At 44.2% G+C, this 14624-nt stretch overlaps 1 protein-coding gene across 4 annotated transcripts in view; it reads left to right on the top strand.

Annotated features, from left to right (window-relative positions):
* ABCC5 (ATP-binding cassette, sub-family C (CFTR/MRP), member 5) overlaps nucleotides 1-14624 on the top strand; it is an 81702-nt gene that overhangs the window by 43089 nt on the left and 23989 nt on the right. For all 4 annotated transcript variants that reach the window (XM_010855676.1, XM_010855678.1, XM_010855677.1 and 1 more), the window contains 12 exons: nucleotides 64-135; nucleotides 2406-2530; nucleotides 2651-2723; nucleotides 4328-4531; nucleotides 5374-5517; nucleotides 6294-6396; nucleotides 9709-9893; nucleotides 10290-10436; nucleotides 10708-10837; nucleotides 12341-12494; nucleotides 12586-12714; nucleotides 14425-14611. In XM_010855676.1, coding sequence (XP_010853978.1) covers nucleotides 64-135; nucleotides 2406-2530; nucleotides 2651-2723; nucleotides 4328-4531; nucleotides 5374-5517; nucleotides 6294-6396; nucleotides 9709-9893; nucleotides 10290-10436; nucleotides 10708-10837; nucleotides 12341-12494; nucleotides 12586-12714; nucleotides 14425-14611 — 1653 coding nt within the window. The remainder of the gene's footprint in view (nucleotides 1-63; nucleotides 136-2405; nucleotides 2531-2650; nucleotides 2724-4327; nucleotides 4532-5373; nucleotides 5518-6293; nucleotides 6397-9708; nucleotides 9894-10289; nucleotides 10437-10707; nucleotides 10838-12340; nucleotides 12495-12585; nucleotides 12715-14424; nucleotides 14612-14624) is intronic.

The following is a 14624-nucleotide window of genomic DNA, read 5'->3' as shown; positions in this document are numbered from 1 at the left end:
AAGTCCTTGACATGAATGGTCAGTATCCTTTAATGACCTTCCTCTCGCATGTGCTTTGTCCAGGGTAAACTGGTTGGAATCTGTGGCAGTGTGGGAAGTGGAAAAACTTCTCTCATTTCATCCATTTTAGGCCAGGTAAGATTTTGTTATTGTCCTGGGCATTTTCTGCTTCTTTCTCTGGATTCTGCTTATTTAGTAAGAGTCTCAGGAAAAATAAGCTTATTTCCTGAAGAGAGTCAGGAAAGGTGGAAACAAAAGGACCCTTGGTCTGTATCATGCTCCTGCCACTCCCCGCCCCACCCCCTCTACTCCTACCCCTTAACAACAGCATTGTATCTGGGATGGGATTCAGTGGGCGCCTGGTGAATGACCCACTGATACCCAGCTGGAGTCACTTGTTCCTCATGCCTTCTTTTATTCAGCACGTGTTTACTGAGTGCCACAGGTGTGCCAGACAGTGTGCTAGGGAATGTCAGAGGTCAGAGACTGACAAACTGCAGACTGCCAGCAAATGGACCAGCCTCACCAACCTCCCTGTCAGGGAAAGGGCCTTCAGGATTTGATCTAGAAACAAAGACCTACTCCATTTTCAAGCTAACCATTAAAAGAATTATGCCCTCGAGGAGTTCATGGTTTGGTTGGGGTGCTAGGCCTTCTAGACACACTAGCACAGCCCAAGGCAGTGAGGGAATAGTGTTCAGAGGGCCCAGAAGTCAGCATTTCAAGTGGGGATCATCCAACTAAGACAGATTATCTTCTACTATGTTTTAGAACCAAATAATCAGGAGAATAAAGCAAAACCCCATGTGCTTCTAAATTTGGATTAAACGAGCTTGGCTTAGATGATTGAGATGAGGATAAGTGTAAGATTATTCCTGCTGATGGATAAGGTCCTCTGAGTCATTTATCCATGTTGAGGAAATTAAACAAATGGGAGAAGGGATTGGGGATGATTTTCATGTAGCATCTAGTCTATGGGTTATTTTGTCTTGTTCGGCGTCATCGTCACAGTTGGTGGAGCAAAGGTGTTCAGGGTGGTCTGAGGAAAGCTGCATCCAAATCGTCGGGAGGGACAGCTCCCCACCCCCACCCCTTCTGGCTTATGAGACTGTGCAGAGGTTGGGCTCAGCCACTGGGGTTTGCTAAGAGCCAAAAACCTCCTACGTAATTTCTGATCAGCCAAATTTCAGGGCCAGTGATGAGAGACACAGGTGGACTGAAAGGGAGGGTTGGTGGGCAGCAGTTAAATTGAAAACTGAACGGGTCTTTGCTTCTGGATCAGATCCTGACAGAGAGGCAGGGGCTACTTGTCAGCCCTGCTTCTTTAGAGTTTAACTCCTTATTGGTGGTCTGCAGTGTGGGGTGTTTGTACTGTAGCAGCTGGAAGAGCTGGATTTCCACAGTAGACCCTCCAGGTTTCTGAACACTCTGAATGCATTATCTGTGAGAGTGCTTACCTGTTTGTGGGCAGTTGGCAGTATGTTACAGTCTTGTGTGTGTCTGCTGTGCGTTACTGTGTTTGAGAGGACAAGCTTGTATGTGCAGATTGGTTAATGAAACCGTTTCAAGCTATAGCATTCATAACCCAAGACAAGCATCTATTGTTAGTCCCTTTGAAAGGAACCCTGAAAGAGAGTAAAGTGATAAATTGATTCGTGTCAATCCCTGCAACTGAAAACATAATTCAAAGCTCACGGCTTATTGTGTAATCTCTTCACATTGGAGTGGAGGGTCTGTTACCATTATGTAAATACTCTATAATGCTGCTGCTCCTAAGTCACGTCAGTTGTGTCCAACTCTGTGTGACCCCATAGATGGCAGCCCACCAGGCTGCCGTCCCTGGGATTCTCCAGGCAAGAATACTGGAGTGGGTTACCATTTCCTTCTCCAGTGCATGAAAGTGAAAAATGCTAGTTGATGTCTAACTGGAATTCCACCCCCACCCCACCCCCGGTCCTCATTTTACAAAAGCAGCTGACCTAGCCAACAGCCTGGATTAATTCTGTAGATGAGTTGGCCTGCCCTCATCTTGAGGCAGGGACTAGCTCTAAATCCTTGTAGCATCCTCCCCAGGGGAATTCTGCAAAAGGGCCTTCTGCTTGGGTTCCTTTAATTAGAACAGTTTGCAGTTAGGAAGAAAGGATGATAAAGTAGCTTATGAGTTGCTGAATGAAATATTCGTTCATTCAAGTCATGGATTATGCTGGGCTCCCATCACACATAAGCAAGGAGAACTTTGATTTTCTTGACTGCTGTGGAACAAATGTGAGAGCTGGATTTGGATTCCAAAAGCATCCAAGGAAACCAACTAGACTGTCAACTCCCTTGTGGAATGTGGGGGGTTCTGTTGACTCAGGGTGATGGCTTTGCATTGTGATGCCATTGGATGGTGTCTGTTTCCCTAGATGACACTTCTAGAGGGCAGCATTGCAGTCAATGGAACCTTCGCTTATGTGGCCCAGCAGGCCTGGATCCTCAATGCCACTCTGAGAGACAACATCCTCTTTGGGAAGGAATTTGATGAAGAAAGGCAAGGAATGTTTGGTTTCTGTCATGCTTTCCTCTTGACCGTGGGAGACGCAAGGCAGCCCAAGTCACCAGGCTCTACCCCAACCATGCCCCTGACTCTGGGTCTTTTTGTGTCCCTCAGATACAACTCTGTGCTGAACTGCTGCTGCCTGAGGCCTGACCTGGCCATCCTTCCCCACAGTGATCTGACAGAGGTACCGGCCTTCTGCCCCTGCTGGGCCAGGCTATTTAGCAGAGAGGATTATGGCAGTTGGGGGGCAGAGCTGTACCGGAACTGCCTCCTAGGCATGCACCTTAAATTGTGGGAGAAGAACTTTCACGGGAGTTTTGCTTTCACTGGGACTTTATGTTAGGGACATGTTTGTTCCTAAGGGCAGGGATAGCAACATTGCCTATTTTAAGCACGTAAATTTCATGTGTTGTGGATTTTAAACAAAATCCCATTGTTGGTGAACAGTTCATATTTTCTGCACTGTTCATATTTAAAACCATTATTCAATCATATGTCTGTTGAGATTCCTTGAACTTTATTCTTCCAACCTCTTTTTACTCATGTAACTCTCTAGAGAGCTGACTCCCTCTAGAAAGAAAGAGGCCTTAACATAAAGCTGCCTTTCATTGCTTCTCTGCCCTTGAGTAGTTCCCCGAGGCTTGTCTTTGGAACTGGCCCTCAGTGTTAATGCTCATCTTCCATGACCTGCCCTTGAGGTCTCTGAGGCTGACTTTTATTCAATTGACTTCCATTTAAGCCCTCAAACCAGATTGGAGTGGTTTGATTAATTTACTGGTTCTCAGATTCCGGTCCCCTGATTAGCAGCACATCAGCAACATCACTGCAGACTCTCAGCCCCACCAGAGACCTACTGAATCATGACTTGAGAGGTGGGGCCCCTCAGTCCATTTTAACAAGCCCTGCAGGTAATTCTTATACATGCTCTTATTTGAAAATCTTTGAAATAATTGAAGTTTTTTTTTTTAAGGACAAGATTTTTTAAAAAAAATACAGTGCCAGTTACTGTTTGACAATCGATTTTTTTTTTTTCACTTAGTAACATTTATTAAGTGCTTATTATATGTCAGCTGCCTGTGCAGAAGCTTCTGGGGGCACTGGGAATATAAAAGAAAAGGACAATAATCTGTATCCTCAACAAGCTTACAGTTAGGAAAGACATACTGACAAATAGGCACAAAATAAGGTGATGAAAGAGTCCCCTTTCTTTTGGGTGTTAGTGGAGAAGGGGAGGGTAGGCTTTGCAGAGGAGAAGATGCCAGAACTGAGCAGACAAGTACAGAAGGCATGACAGTAGTCATGCGTGTTCATAATGGACACCAATGTAACTGAGCAGACACACCTGCTCAGATCCCAGGGTATAGAAGGGGCATTGACAGCGGAGGCTAAGAGTTGCTAGAAAGCCAGTTGGTAAAGAGCCTGCTTTGTCAGCCATATCTGGAGGCTTAGATTCTGTCCTTTAGGACTAAGCAAGATGGTCAGCTTTGTGTTTTGAAAAAGTCATTCTGCCCATGGAGAATGGATTGTAGTGGGGCATCCAGAGGATGTGGTAAGGCTCAGACACAGGATTGGTTAGTAACCAGATGGTTGTGGGAGAGGATGAGGCATTGGGCTGATATCCCCAGTTCTGGTGTGGGCCCTAGAGGATACAGTGGCATTCCATCCAGGTGGGGAAATAAAGAGAAGGAGCTGGTTTGGGTGGAAGAGAGGAGAGGTGACTGAGGCAACCACTGAGTGTTGTTCTGGACTTGAACTGGAGACTTCCTTGTGCTTTCTGGGTTCCTGTAGATTGGTGAGCGAGGAGCCAACCTGAGTGGCGGGCAACGCCAGAGGATCAGCCTCGCCCGGGCCTTGTATAGTGACCGAGACATCTACATCCTGGACGACCCCCTTAGTGCCTTAGACGCCCACGTGGGCAACCACATCTTCAACAGTGCTATCCAGAAGCATCTCAAGTCCAAGACGGTTCTGTTCATTACCCACCAGTTACAGGTATGTGCTTCCTTCCCCAGGCTACCGACCTTGACTTGGGCAGGGAGAAACAGGGAGGCGGGCTTCGTCCAGGTACCTTCATGGGGCTCCTTGAAGTCCCTGGAATCATGGTGTTCCCTTCCTCAGCAAATAGCCTCCTGGCTCATTGTACCAATAAAGCTTGTTGTACCAGATGGCCATCTGAATCAGAGATCCTTGGAGCATGTTAGCTTTTGCATATAAATCAGTAAGTAAAAGGGCTAAGAGGAATAGGCTGAAAATGGAGTCTGGGTAAGAGATAGTTTGGAAAGCATTCTGTTAACATCTATATGCGAGTGGGTACTGTTTAGGAAAAACAAGCTCTTCTCACTCTGTCATTCCATAACAAGCAGCCACTTTAGAGAGCAGCTCAAGGAGGTTGCCATCTGCTTTGCTTATGTTGTCAAGTTTAGGGGGCTAACCCCCTGTTCTGCCACAGAAAGTCTAATTATGTGTACTTCTGCGTCTAGTAAAGGGATGTAAAGTTTAATAGAAGACTGTGTGGCTTCATCAGCAGATTTATATCAAAAACTGGAGAACCTGCTTTTTGAACTATATCACAAGACACGAGAAACTAAAGCAGGAGTTCTCAGTCTTAGCTCTCTGTTGTGGGGGCCTGTCCTGTGCATCCCTGGCATCTATCTATCAGATGGCAGTAGTACCCCCCCCCCATTGTAACAATCAAAAATGTCTCCAGATATCGCCGTGTCCCCTGGGGGGGCTTGGCCACCTCCAGGTGAGACCTGCTGAAGTAAGGTGTAGGGGTTTGGATGTATTTGCACAAATAATCAGCCACACTACGTTGTCCCTGTCTTTGTCTCCAGTACCTGGCTGACTGTGATGAAGTGATCTTCATGAAAGAGGGCTGTATTACAGAGAGAGGCACTCATGAGGAATTGATGAATCTAAATGGTGATTATGCTACTATTTTTAATAACCTGTTGCTGGGAGAGACACCCCCAGTTGAGGTAAGATTTGCATGTGTGTGTCTTTCTAGTGAGAGACAGATGTTACCATAGTGAATGATGGAGAAATCTCTGCTGAACTCATTGTCTGTGTCTTGCTGGCAGGGGCCCTGTTTTCCAGTGACCAGATTACTATGCTTTAGTCCACACACTGGTTCTGTTCTAGGAGGGAAGGACTGAGGGACTAGAGAACCAAGATCTTCTGTCACTGAGAATTCATCAGTAAGGCAATGACAAGGAGAAGGATGTGGGCTCAGTGTGTGCTATTGTTCAGTCATAACTTAATTTCTTAAACTCAATTAAATCCTAACCAGAGCGTTACGAAAGTGCCTTTCTTAATAATCAAATGAATAATGTGGCAGGCAAGAGACATTAAATCCTGCATACATTTGAAAATTATCCATGGTGTCTTGGCTGCCAACTTGGCACTTATTACCTAGCACTGACTGTGTCCCAATTACTGGCTTAGGCTCTTTATAGATGTCATCCAGCTGATACTTTGCACAAGTTAGAGTGGATAAGAATAGCATAAAGTCTACTGTGTTTGGAATTTAGGTCTTTAGGTACTTTGGGGAGAGCAGGGTCTATGGAATGGCCGGAACCCAGACCTCAAAGATGTCAGGAGTTAGGGAAGTTATATAAGTTAACTTTTAAGAAGTTGGACGTGTCTCTTTTCAATAAGAGCAGCAACTCCATGAATGCATTTGCTAACATGTCCTTTGGACATTTATCTGAATGGCCATATCATGATAACTGGAGACACTTGTTTTTTTCATTAGATTAATTCAAAAAAGGAAACCAGTGGTTCACAGAAGAAAACACAAGAGAAGGGTCCTAAAACAGGATCAGTAAAGAAGGAGAAAGCAGTGAAGCCAGAGGAAGGTAATGAACCTTTTTGAGAATTGTCATTAAAGATTTTGCTTTTGTTTTGTTTTGGCATTTTATTTGCATATATGTATTACATCCCTAGAAAAAGGATCCCATAGTTTTCCCTCTAGAGCGTTTTCATGCACTTGCTTTTTCATGGTCCATGATGCCAGATGAGATTGTCAGTACAATGAAAATGATGGGATGGGGGCTCCCATTTTTCCACATATTTGGGTTGCCCATCATATCTGGGGCTGATCCCTCCTCACTTGTTTAACCTGCCCATGAGGTTCACAGCAATTTTCCCAGTCCTGTGATCATCAGTTAAATTTGCCCATATAACCACACTTCACCATCAAGTCAAAAGCCTGCTGATGACTGTGGCACATGGACTAGTAAGAACCTGGTGCTTGCCTCTCTTTTTGGCATTGATGATGCTCTTGAGGTCATCAGCCAGCCAGGGCATTCATGAGCACCAGTACAGCAGTGCAGAAAGATGATGTAAAGTATGTCATTAAAGTTTATCAGAAATTATGCCATGTAGCAATTCATGCTGCCTGTTGTGGAACACCTGGCCTTATATTTCTAGAATAACATGATTCTTATATGATTATTGGGAGACCATGAGGCAACTTCTGTTTGCTCAAATAGACCAAGGCAATAAAAATGACCTTTACTTCTATGCCTTTTTTTGCTATGCAGGGTGGAGTGAGGTGTAGGTAGTCATAGCTGAGTCATCTTTACGGAAAAATTGAATCATGGATAGAGGTATACCTTTCTTTCCTGTGATTCATCTCTCCTCTTTAAAAGTCATGCCAACCAAAGCAAAGGCATGCTAGCTCTAAGAATGGCCACATCCTCAGTTAACCCCCCTCTACCCCCTCCCCTGGTACAATGATCACTCCTTGGCTTGTCCCAAGCAGGCACCAGCAGGGCTGTGGTGAAGAGTTACAGCCAAGATTTTTCCTACTTGATTTTCCTATCCAGACTCCTTGGTCCTGTTTTTCAAACCCTTCATCTTATCAACCAAAACAAATCTTGAGAGTTGGAGAAGCTGTTTGCAATACCTTAGGCATTTTCACTTTTGTAAATAATAAATAGAAATGCATTCCTGTTTTAAAGTTATTTCTTCAGTGTTACCTTCTCACCTGACATGTTGAATTTAGGACTTTTTTTCTGGTTTGCCGTGTTGTTTTCATTTCCTTGGTCTTAAAACTGCAGCAGACATTGGGTGTTAGGAGTTGACCATACTGATTCTTTTGTTTCTTTTAATAAGCCCTGTATGAGCTCTTGAATTCAGGTGTGATTGGAGGTACCTTACTCTCACAAAGCAAACAGCACAGAAGGCTGAGACATCTGTCAATTCCTGCCGCAGGCAGTAGGCAAAAAACAGATTGTCTTTAGGGGACATGTGACCTAGAGACTCTCATCATAAAGTGCTCGAGGCCTGTGTGGCTTCTTCCAAGATAATTGCATAGCATATGTGATAAAGAGGTGGGGCTTTCTCTGTATTCTCTTGTCAACATCAATCTCCCGACCAGTCCAGGGAGCCCCTAGGAAATATCCTTAAATGTTTTTTTTCCTCCCACAGTCAGTTACCCCATCCTACTGAATTTACTTCCTGAATACTCCATCCCCATGGCCACAGCCCTGGTTTTCAGTCAGTCAGTTCAGTTGCTCAGTTGTGTCCGACTCTTTGTGATCCCATGGACTGCAGCACACCAGGCTTCTCTGTCCACCACCAACTCCTGGAGCTTATTCAAACTCATGTCCATCAAGTCATTGATACCACCCACCCATCTCATCCTCTGTCATCTCCTTCTCCTCCTGCCTTCAGTCTTTCCCAGCATCAGGGTCTTTTCCAATGAGTCCGTTCTTCACATCAGGTGGCCAAAGTGTTGGAGCTTCAGCTTTAGCATCAGTCCTTCCAATGAGTATTCAGGACTGATTTCCTTTAGGATTGAGTGGTTTGATCTCCTTACTGTCCATGGGACTCTCAAGAGTCTTCTCCAACACCACAGTTCAAAAGCATCAATTCTTCGGTGCTCAGCTTTCTTTATGGTCCAACTCTCATGTCCGTACATGACTACTAGAAAAACTGTAGCTTTGACTAGACAGACCTTTGTCAGCAGAGTAATGTCTCTGCTTTTTAATATGCTGTCTAGGTTGGTCATAGCTTTGCTTTCAAGGAGCAAGCATCATAATTTCATGGCTGCAGTCACCATCTGCAGTGATTTTGGAGCCCAAGAAAATAACCCTGGTTCTGACCTTTATCATCTCCCACCGAGACTGTTACAGTTGCCTCCTTTTAAATCTGTCTTCCACATGAACAACTAGGAGATCTAGTTAAAAACAGGAGACCAGCCAACTGCCTGGGGCTTGAGGCTATTCAATGCCTTCCCAGTTTCAAAGCAGCATTTTTAAAATCTTTTTCCTGATGTGGCACACATAGAAAATCCATTCTTTGTCTGAGATGCTGGGATGCATGGAAGAGGCTGCCTGAGGTGGCTGGTCTGGCCATTCCAGTCCCATCTCCTACAGTAGGGCTGGGAGTCAAATCTCTACACCCCTGTAGCCCGTTCTCTTGAGAAGTTCTTATCTGAAGAATAATGTTCAAATACCTTTATCCTCTGACCACAGCCTGCTTAATAAGCCTTATCTCCTGCCACTCCTTAGGCACACGGAATATTCTAGCCATGTTGAATTGGATATCTGTGTATACTGATTTCCTGTTTCCTCACACCTATGCCTATCATTTCCCCACCTGGCTAACTCTGGCTTACCTTTCACCTGCAGTCCAGTGGGTAGGACTCCACACTTTCATTGCAGAGGGTGTAGGTTCAACCCTGATAGGGGAACTAAAATCCGAGTCATGCTGTGCAGCTAAAAAAAAAAAAAGACACAATATGGACTACATAGAAAGTCTCACCTGGAACCTCCCTGCTAAGCCCCTCACAGCTCCCCCAAGTAGGTTAGGTGCACTTCCTGAATGTTCCCATGCTGCCCTACAAGTAGTTCCAGCATTGGGGTTAGCACATTTTACTATAATTTTGTACTTATTTATCTATATGTGGATGATCTGAGCCAGGGACCTGGTCTTAATCCTCTTTGCCTCTCCAGGGCTTATTCCTGGGCGTGGTTCATAATAGGTACCTAGTAGATAGATATTAAATGGATAAATGAATGCTCCTGGAAAGGGGGAAATAATTCCAACCTAGAGCTCTGTGAAACTGTAGGCTCTCTTTGGTTCTCCTCTTCTACATGTGACTTCCTTCTAGAAAAGCAGCTTTTCCTTTCTGAATTCACGTTTCTCTTTTCCTCACCTAGGGCAGCTCGTGCAAATGGAAGAGAAGGGGCAGGGTTCTGTGCCCTGGTCAGTGTATGGTGTCTACATCCAGGCTGCTGGGGGCCCTTTGGCATTCCTGGTCATTCTGTCCCTTTTCATGCTGAATGTGGGCAGCACCGCTTTCAGCAACTGGTGGTTGAGTTACTGGATCAAGCAAGGAAGTGGGGTAAGATTCCTCATTGATGGGAAAATTGTACGTCTAATAATATGGCCATCTCTTCATATTTCCTGGCTCTTCTTAGGGAAAGTGCTCTAGTTTTCTGTTAAGAGAGGTAATTAACAAAGATTACCCAGGATTAAAGAGATGAGTCCCTAATGTAACCTCACCAGGTAGTTGCTCCCTGACCAACTCACAGAGCAGTAGCGCTTACCAGGAGCACATCTATAGGCTGTCTGTTGTCATTAGAGAAGAGAGGGGAACAGGCAAAGCCTGCCTTGTGTTTGTCTCCACCAGCTCCCAGAGTTTGTTTCCTGTACCCTGCCTTGAGCCAAGAGTGGCCCTGACAAGGGCTTCTTGGATGTCCCTAAGGGTCTTGCCTCACAGAACCTTGCTTCCAAACAGAACACCACTGTGACTCAAGAAAATAGGACGTCTGTGAGCAACAGCATGAAGGACAATCCTCTCATGCACTACTATGCCAGCATCTATGCCCTCTCCATGGCAGTCATGCTGATCCTGAAAGCCATTCGCGGAGTAGTCTTTGTCAAGGTATGCACTGGGGCCTCTGCTCCTCTTCTCACTGGTGGCTCTGTGGTCAGGCTTCTGCCCGGCACCTCTCGGGTTTATTCTGAGTTGGGGAGCTCCTCTGAAGCAGGATGCCTCTTGCCGAAGTGACCTGCATCCCGTCAGCCTCAGCCCTTTCTGGTTAGCCACCTCCTTCCTCCACAGCCACTTGCCCTTCTCTGGCTTTGGACCCGTGGAGTGGGTTCTGAGCCTACTGAGTCCTGGGTCTTTGATTGCTCTGTACTCTGCTCCTCAGGGCACATTGCGAGCCTCCTCCCGACTCCATGATGAGCTTTTCCGAAGAATCCTTCGAAGCCCTATGAAGTTTTTTGACACTACCCCCACAGGAAGAATTCTCAACAGGTTTTCCAAAGACATGGATGAAGGTATTTCTCACTGCTTCTCTCTGTTGTGCTCCAGAGCACGAACCACCCAGCACAGTGGCTGCAATATTTGCATCAGGAACATGTTAGCTTGGGCATTTTCTCCACATTGCAATTTCTCCACATTGCAATTTCTCTTTAGGCTAAGGACCTATCTGATTTTTCATCTTTCATGTGAGCTCTTATTTGATCTTATTTAACCTGAAAATCAGTTCAGAGTGCTGACCATAAAGGCTTTGGACAGTGTGTTTGAGAGTCCAAAAGACATATTTACTTGTGGGTGGTACATAGGTTCCTGGACACGTACAGTCTCTTGACAGGTTTGCTGGATGCTGAATGCTTCATGGGCTGTGCCAGCACCAGAACTTAAATACACTTGACCCTTGAACAACAGGTTGGTTGTCTTTGGATATGAAACTGTGGATGAGGAACCACATCTATGGAGGGCTGACTGTAGACTACATGCAGATTTTTCACTGCATGGAGGGTCTGTGTCTCTAACCCCCATGTTATTCAAAGGTCAACTGTACTCCCATAGCCTATAATAATAGTGATGCTACCTGACATTTTTTGAGGGCTTACTGTGTTACAAGCAGTTTTACATGCATTATCCTAGCCATCATAGCAGCCCTGTGAGGTGTGGGTATCATTTCACCCACGAAATGCATGGGAAAGCTGATATCTAGAAAGGTTGACTTGCTCAAGATTGCACAACTATTAAATAGCAAGCTGCAAATTGAGCTCAGATCTTTTTGACCCCAGAACTAATGTTTTTAACTACTTACTGTGCTGCCTCCATAGAAGGAGTTTGTTTCAGATGTTGATAGGCCAATGTATAGCTATGGCCAGAGGTAACAAGAGATCAAAACCATCACTGATACACAAAATAGTGATACACATGTGTGTGATATGATCACATTTGTATTAAACTCACATACGCACAGATGAATAGAAAAGAGACTGATGAAAATCAGTGGTATCAACATGTCTCAGATTTGTAAGAAAATAGATGGGGGGAGGAGATGTCCAAAATGGGTGAAGAAAATGTTAACTCTTGGAAGTTCTATACTCTTCCAGTTTTTGTGTATATTTACAATTTTTGTGTATGTTTAAAATTTTCCATGAAAAGTTTCTTAAATGTTAGCAGCAGTTCATTCATATTGGTAAGAATAAGACTATGTTTATTTAATTTTTTGCATATTTATTTTCCAAATATTTTATAGCAAACATATATTACTTTGCAAAGTGGAAAAACGTTTAAGGGGGTTGGGCAGCACAGTGAACCAAAAAGAGGGCACAGGTGAGAAAGATCACTTAAATGCTCTTGGGACAAGAAAAATTAGAGCAACTACATTACCAGATTTTTATTTGATCAGACTGTTTAAAAGACAAAAAAAGTCACAAATTTCAGATATGGCTTTTTGTGAGCCTCTTTTTGTTTTTTTAAAAATTCTGGCTGTTTGTGGATCCCAGCATCTGACGCATGTTCCTTTACTGTTTCCTTAGTTGATGTGCGCCTGCCGTTCCAGGCTGAGATGTTCATTCAGAACGTTATCTTGGTGTTCTTCTGTGTTGGAATGATCGCAGGAGTTTTCCCGTGGTTCCTCGTGGCAGTGGGGCCCCTTGTCATCCTCTTTTCAATTCTGCACATTGTCTCCAGGTAAACAGGAAGTCTTTGTATCTTTCAGTGCAAAGGGTGAAGCCAAAGTTGCCAGTCCACCCCTCTGACACAGAACTCGTTCTCTCTCCAGGGTCCTGATCCGAGAGCTGAAGCGTCTGGATAATATCACGCAGTCACCTTTCCTCTCCCACATCACATCCAGCATACAGGGCCTTGCCACCATCCATGCCTACAACAAAGGGCAGGAATTTCTGCACAGGTTAGTTCCATGGGGGCCAGAGGGCTCATCAGGGAGCCAACATCTCAGCATTAAATGAGAGTTTAAGAAGCCTTTCAAAGTCAAAATTGGGGATTATAAAGATCATTACTAAGAGTATTAGTGATTTAATGATCTCTGCTGATTAAGATTCACTTGCTTGGTGGAACTCCCTTCTGAGCAAATGGGAAGACAAAAACAGATTTGGAGTCTTTATTAGCTTTCAGTTCTGAATGGCTATATTTGACAGAGTTTTGCTCCTTTTTTTTTTTTCTTGGAAAAGTAAGATATTCATAGACAATAAATTGACATTTAGTTGTTAATATTGTTTGTGTGAGAAATTTCTGTACTTATATAGTCATTGTGGAGATGTATGTTTACTAGAGGTTGAACTAGACTAAATGTCTTTCAGTAGAGGACTGGTTAAATAGGCTGTGGTGTCCCCATATAATGGAATATTATGTGACCCCTAAAAAGAATGAGACTGTTTCCTAGGTATTGATGTGGAATGATCTCCAAGTTATATTAGATGAAAGAGAAAGATACAGATGTGCATGTATAGTTTGCTCCCTTTAAATATGTGTGTGTAACATTTAGAATATCTGAAAGAACACACAGGAAACTAACAGCTGCCACTGGACAGTGGAAGTGAATAGCTGGAGGAGGGCAGGAGAAAGACTGACTTTTCATGGTAAAACCTTTTTACCTTGTGAATATTCTGTCTTATAGAGTATATAGTTCATTCCAAAAATTAAGTAATTAACATTAAAAAGTAACTCTAGCATAGAAAGGTTGGTTAAATAATTCTGAAAAATGTATGCTAACTTTAAGCAAAACAAAGAGTAAAATATGTTGACCGTGTACATGTGTAGGTATGTACCCAAATAAACGTGAGGGCATTGGAAGAAATACTAGGAGGAAATGCAGCAGAATATGGATTCTGGTTTTAGCTGAGTGGTGAGAGTACTGGAATTTTACATTTCCCTCTTTTTTATTATGTTTCCTAAATTTTCTCTAAAGTGCACATATCTTCTTATAAGGAGGAAAGGGATTTTCTTTAAGGCAAAGTATCTTTGCCTACCCAGGCCTTCCACTCTGGAGTTCTAGTTGTATGTGACCCCAGACCCTCAGGTGGGGTGAGAGCTGCTCTCTAGGACCCCTGATGACAGAGGGTCTCCTTCCTGCAGTGACAAAGGTTGTCTCGGTCTATCTGTTCTGGTTTAACTAACTCACTGCCCTGGTTCTCTGCTCCATGGCCTTGGGAAACCAGCAGACCGTTTCCACTTTCTCGTATTCAGTCCAAAAGTCTTTTTCCTGCTCTTGTGCCATTTCTGCAGTTTGCATTTGTAACCTCTCTTTCCTCAAGAAAATGACCACTGACCTAAAACAATTATCTAAAGCTTAAACAGCCTCTTTATTTGGTCTTCTTCCCCCCTGCTTTCCTGGTGCTGTTGAAGTATATATGTTTTTCCTAGTATCTTGAATATGTTTCTTTCAAAGGGTAAAACTAGAAAACCCCCGTGTCTTCCTGTGTGTGGAGCCTGGAATACTCTGTACTCCTTAAGTTTCCATATCACTCTCCTGGTTACAAGCAGTGGTATTATACTTTAGTATTAGCCCTCTACCCAGAACTCACCAGTACTTCGGCATCCTCCATGACTGGGGTTGTGTGGTACTTTACTTACTTTATTAGGTGTTCTGTCTTCCTCACAGGTACCAGGAGCTACTGGATAACAACCAGAGTCCTTTCTTCCTGTTCACTTGTGCGATGCGGTGGCTGGCGGTGCGGCTGGACCTAATCAGCATTGCCCTGATCACCACCACTGGGCTGATGATTGTTCTCATGCATGGGCAGATTCCCCCGGCCTACGCAGGGCTTGCCATCTCCTATGCTGTGCAGGTTAGTCTTTGGG

This window comes from Bison bison, unplaced genomic scaffold, assembly GCF_000754665.1.
Source record: "Bison bison bison isolate TAMUID 2011002044 unplaced genomic scaffold, Bison_UMD1.0 scf7180017864367, whole genome shotgun sequence".
NCBI classification, from domain to species: domain Eukaryota; kingdom Metazoa; phylum Chordata; class Mammalia; order Artiodactyla; family Bovidae; genus Bison; species Bison bison.
The sequence above is the reverse complement of the archived record's forward strand: the minus strand, read 5'-3'. Positions and strand labels throughout refer to the sequence as shown.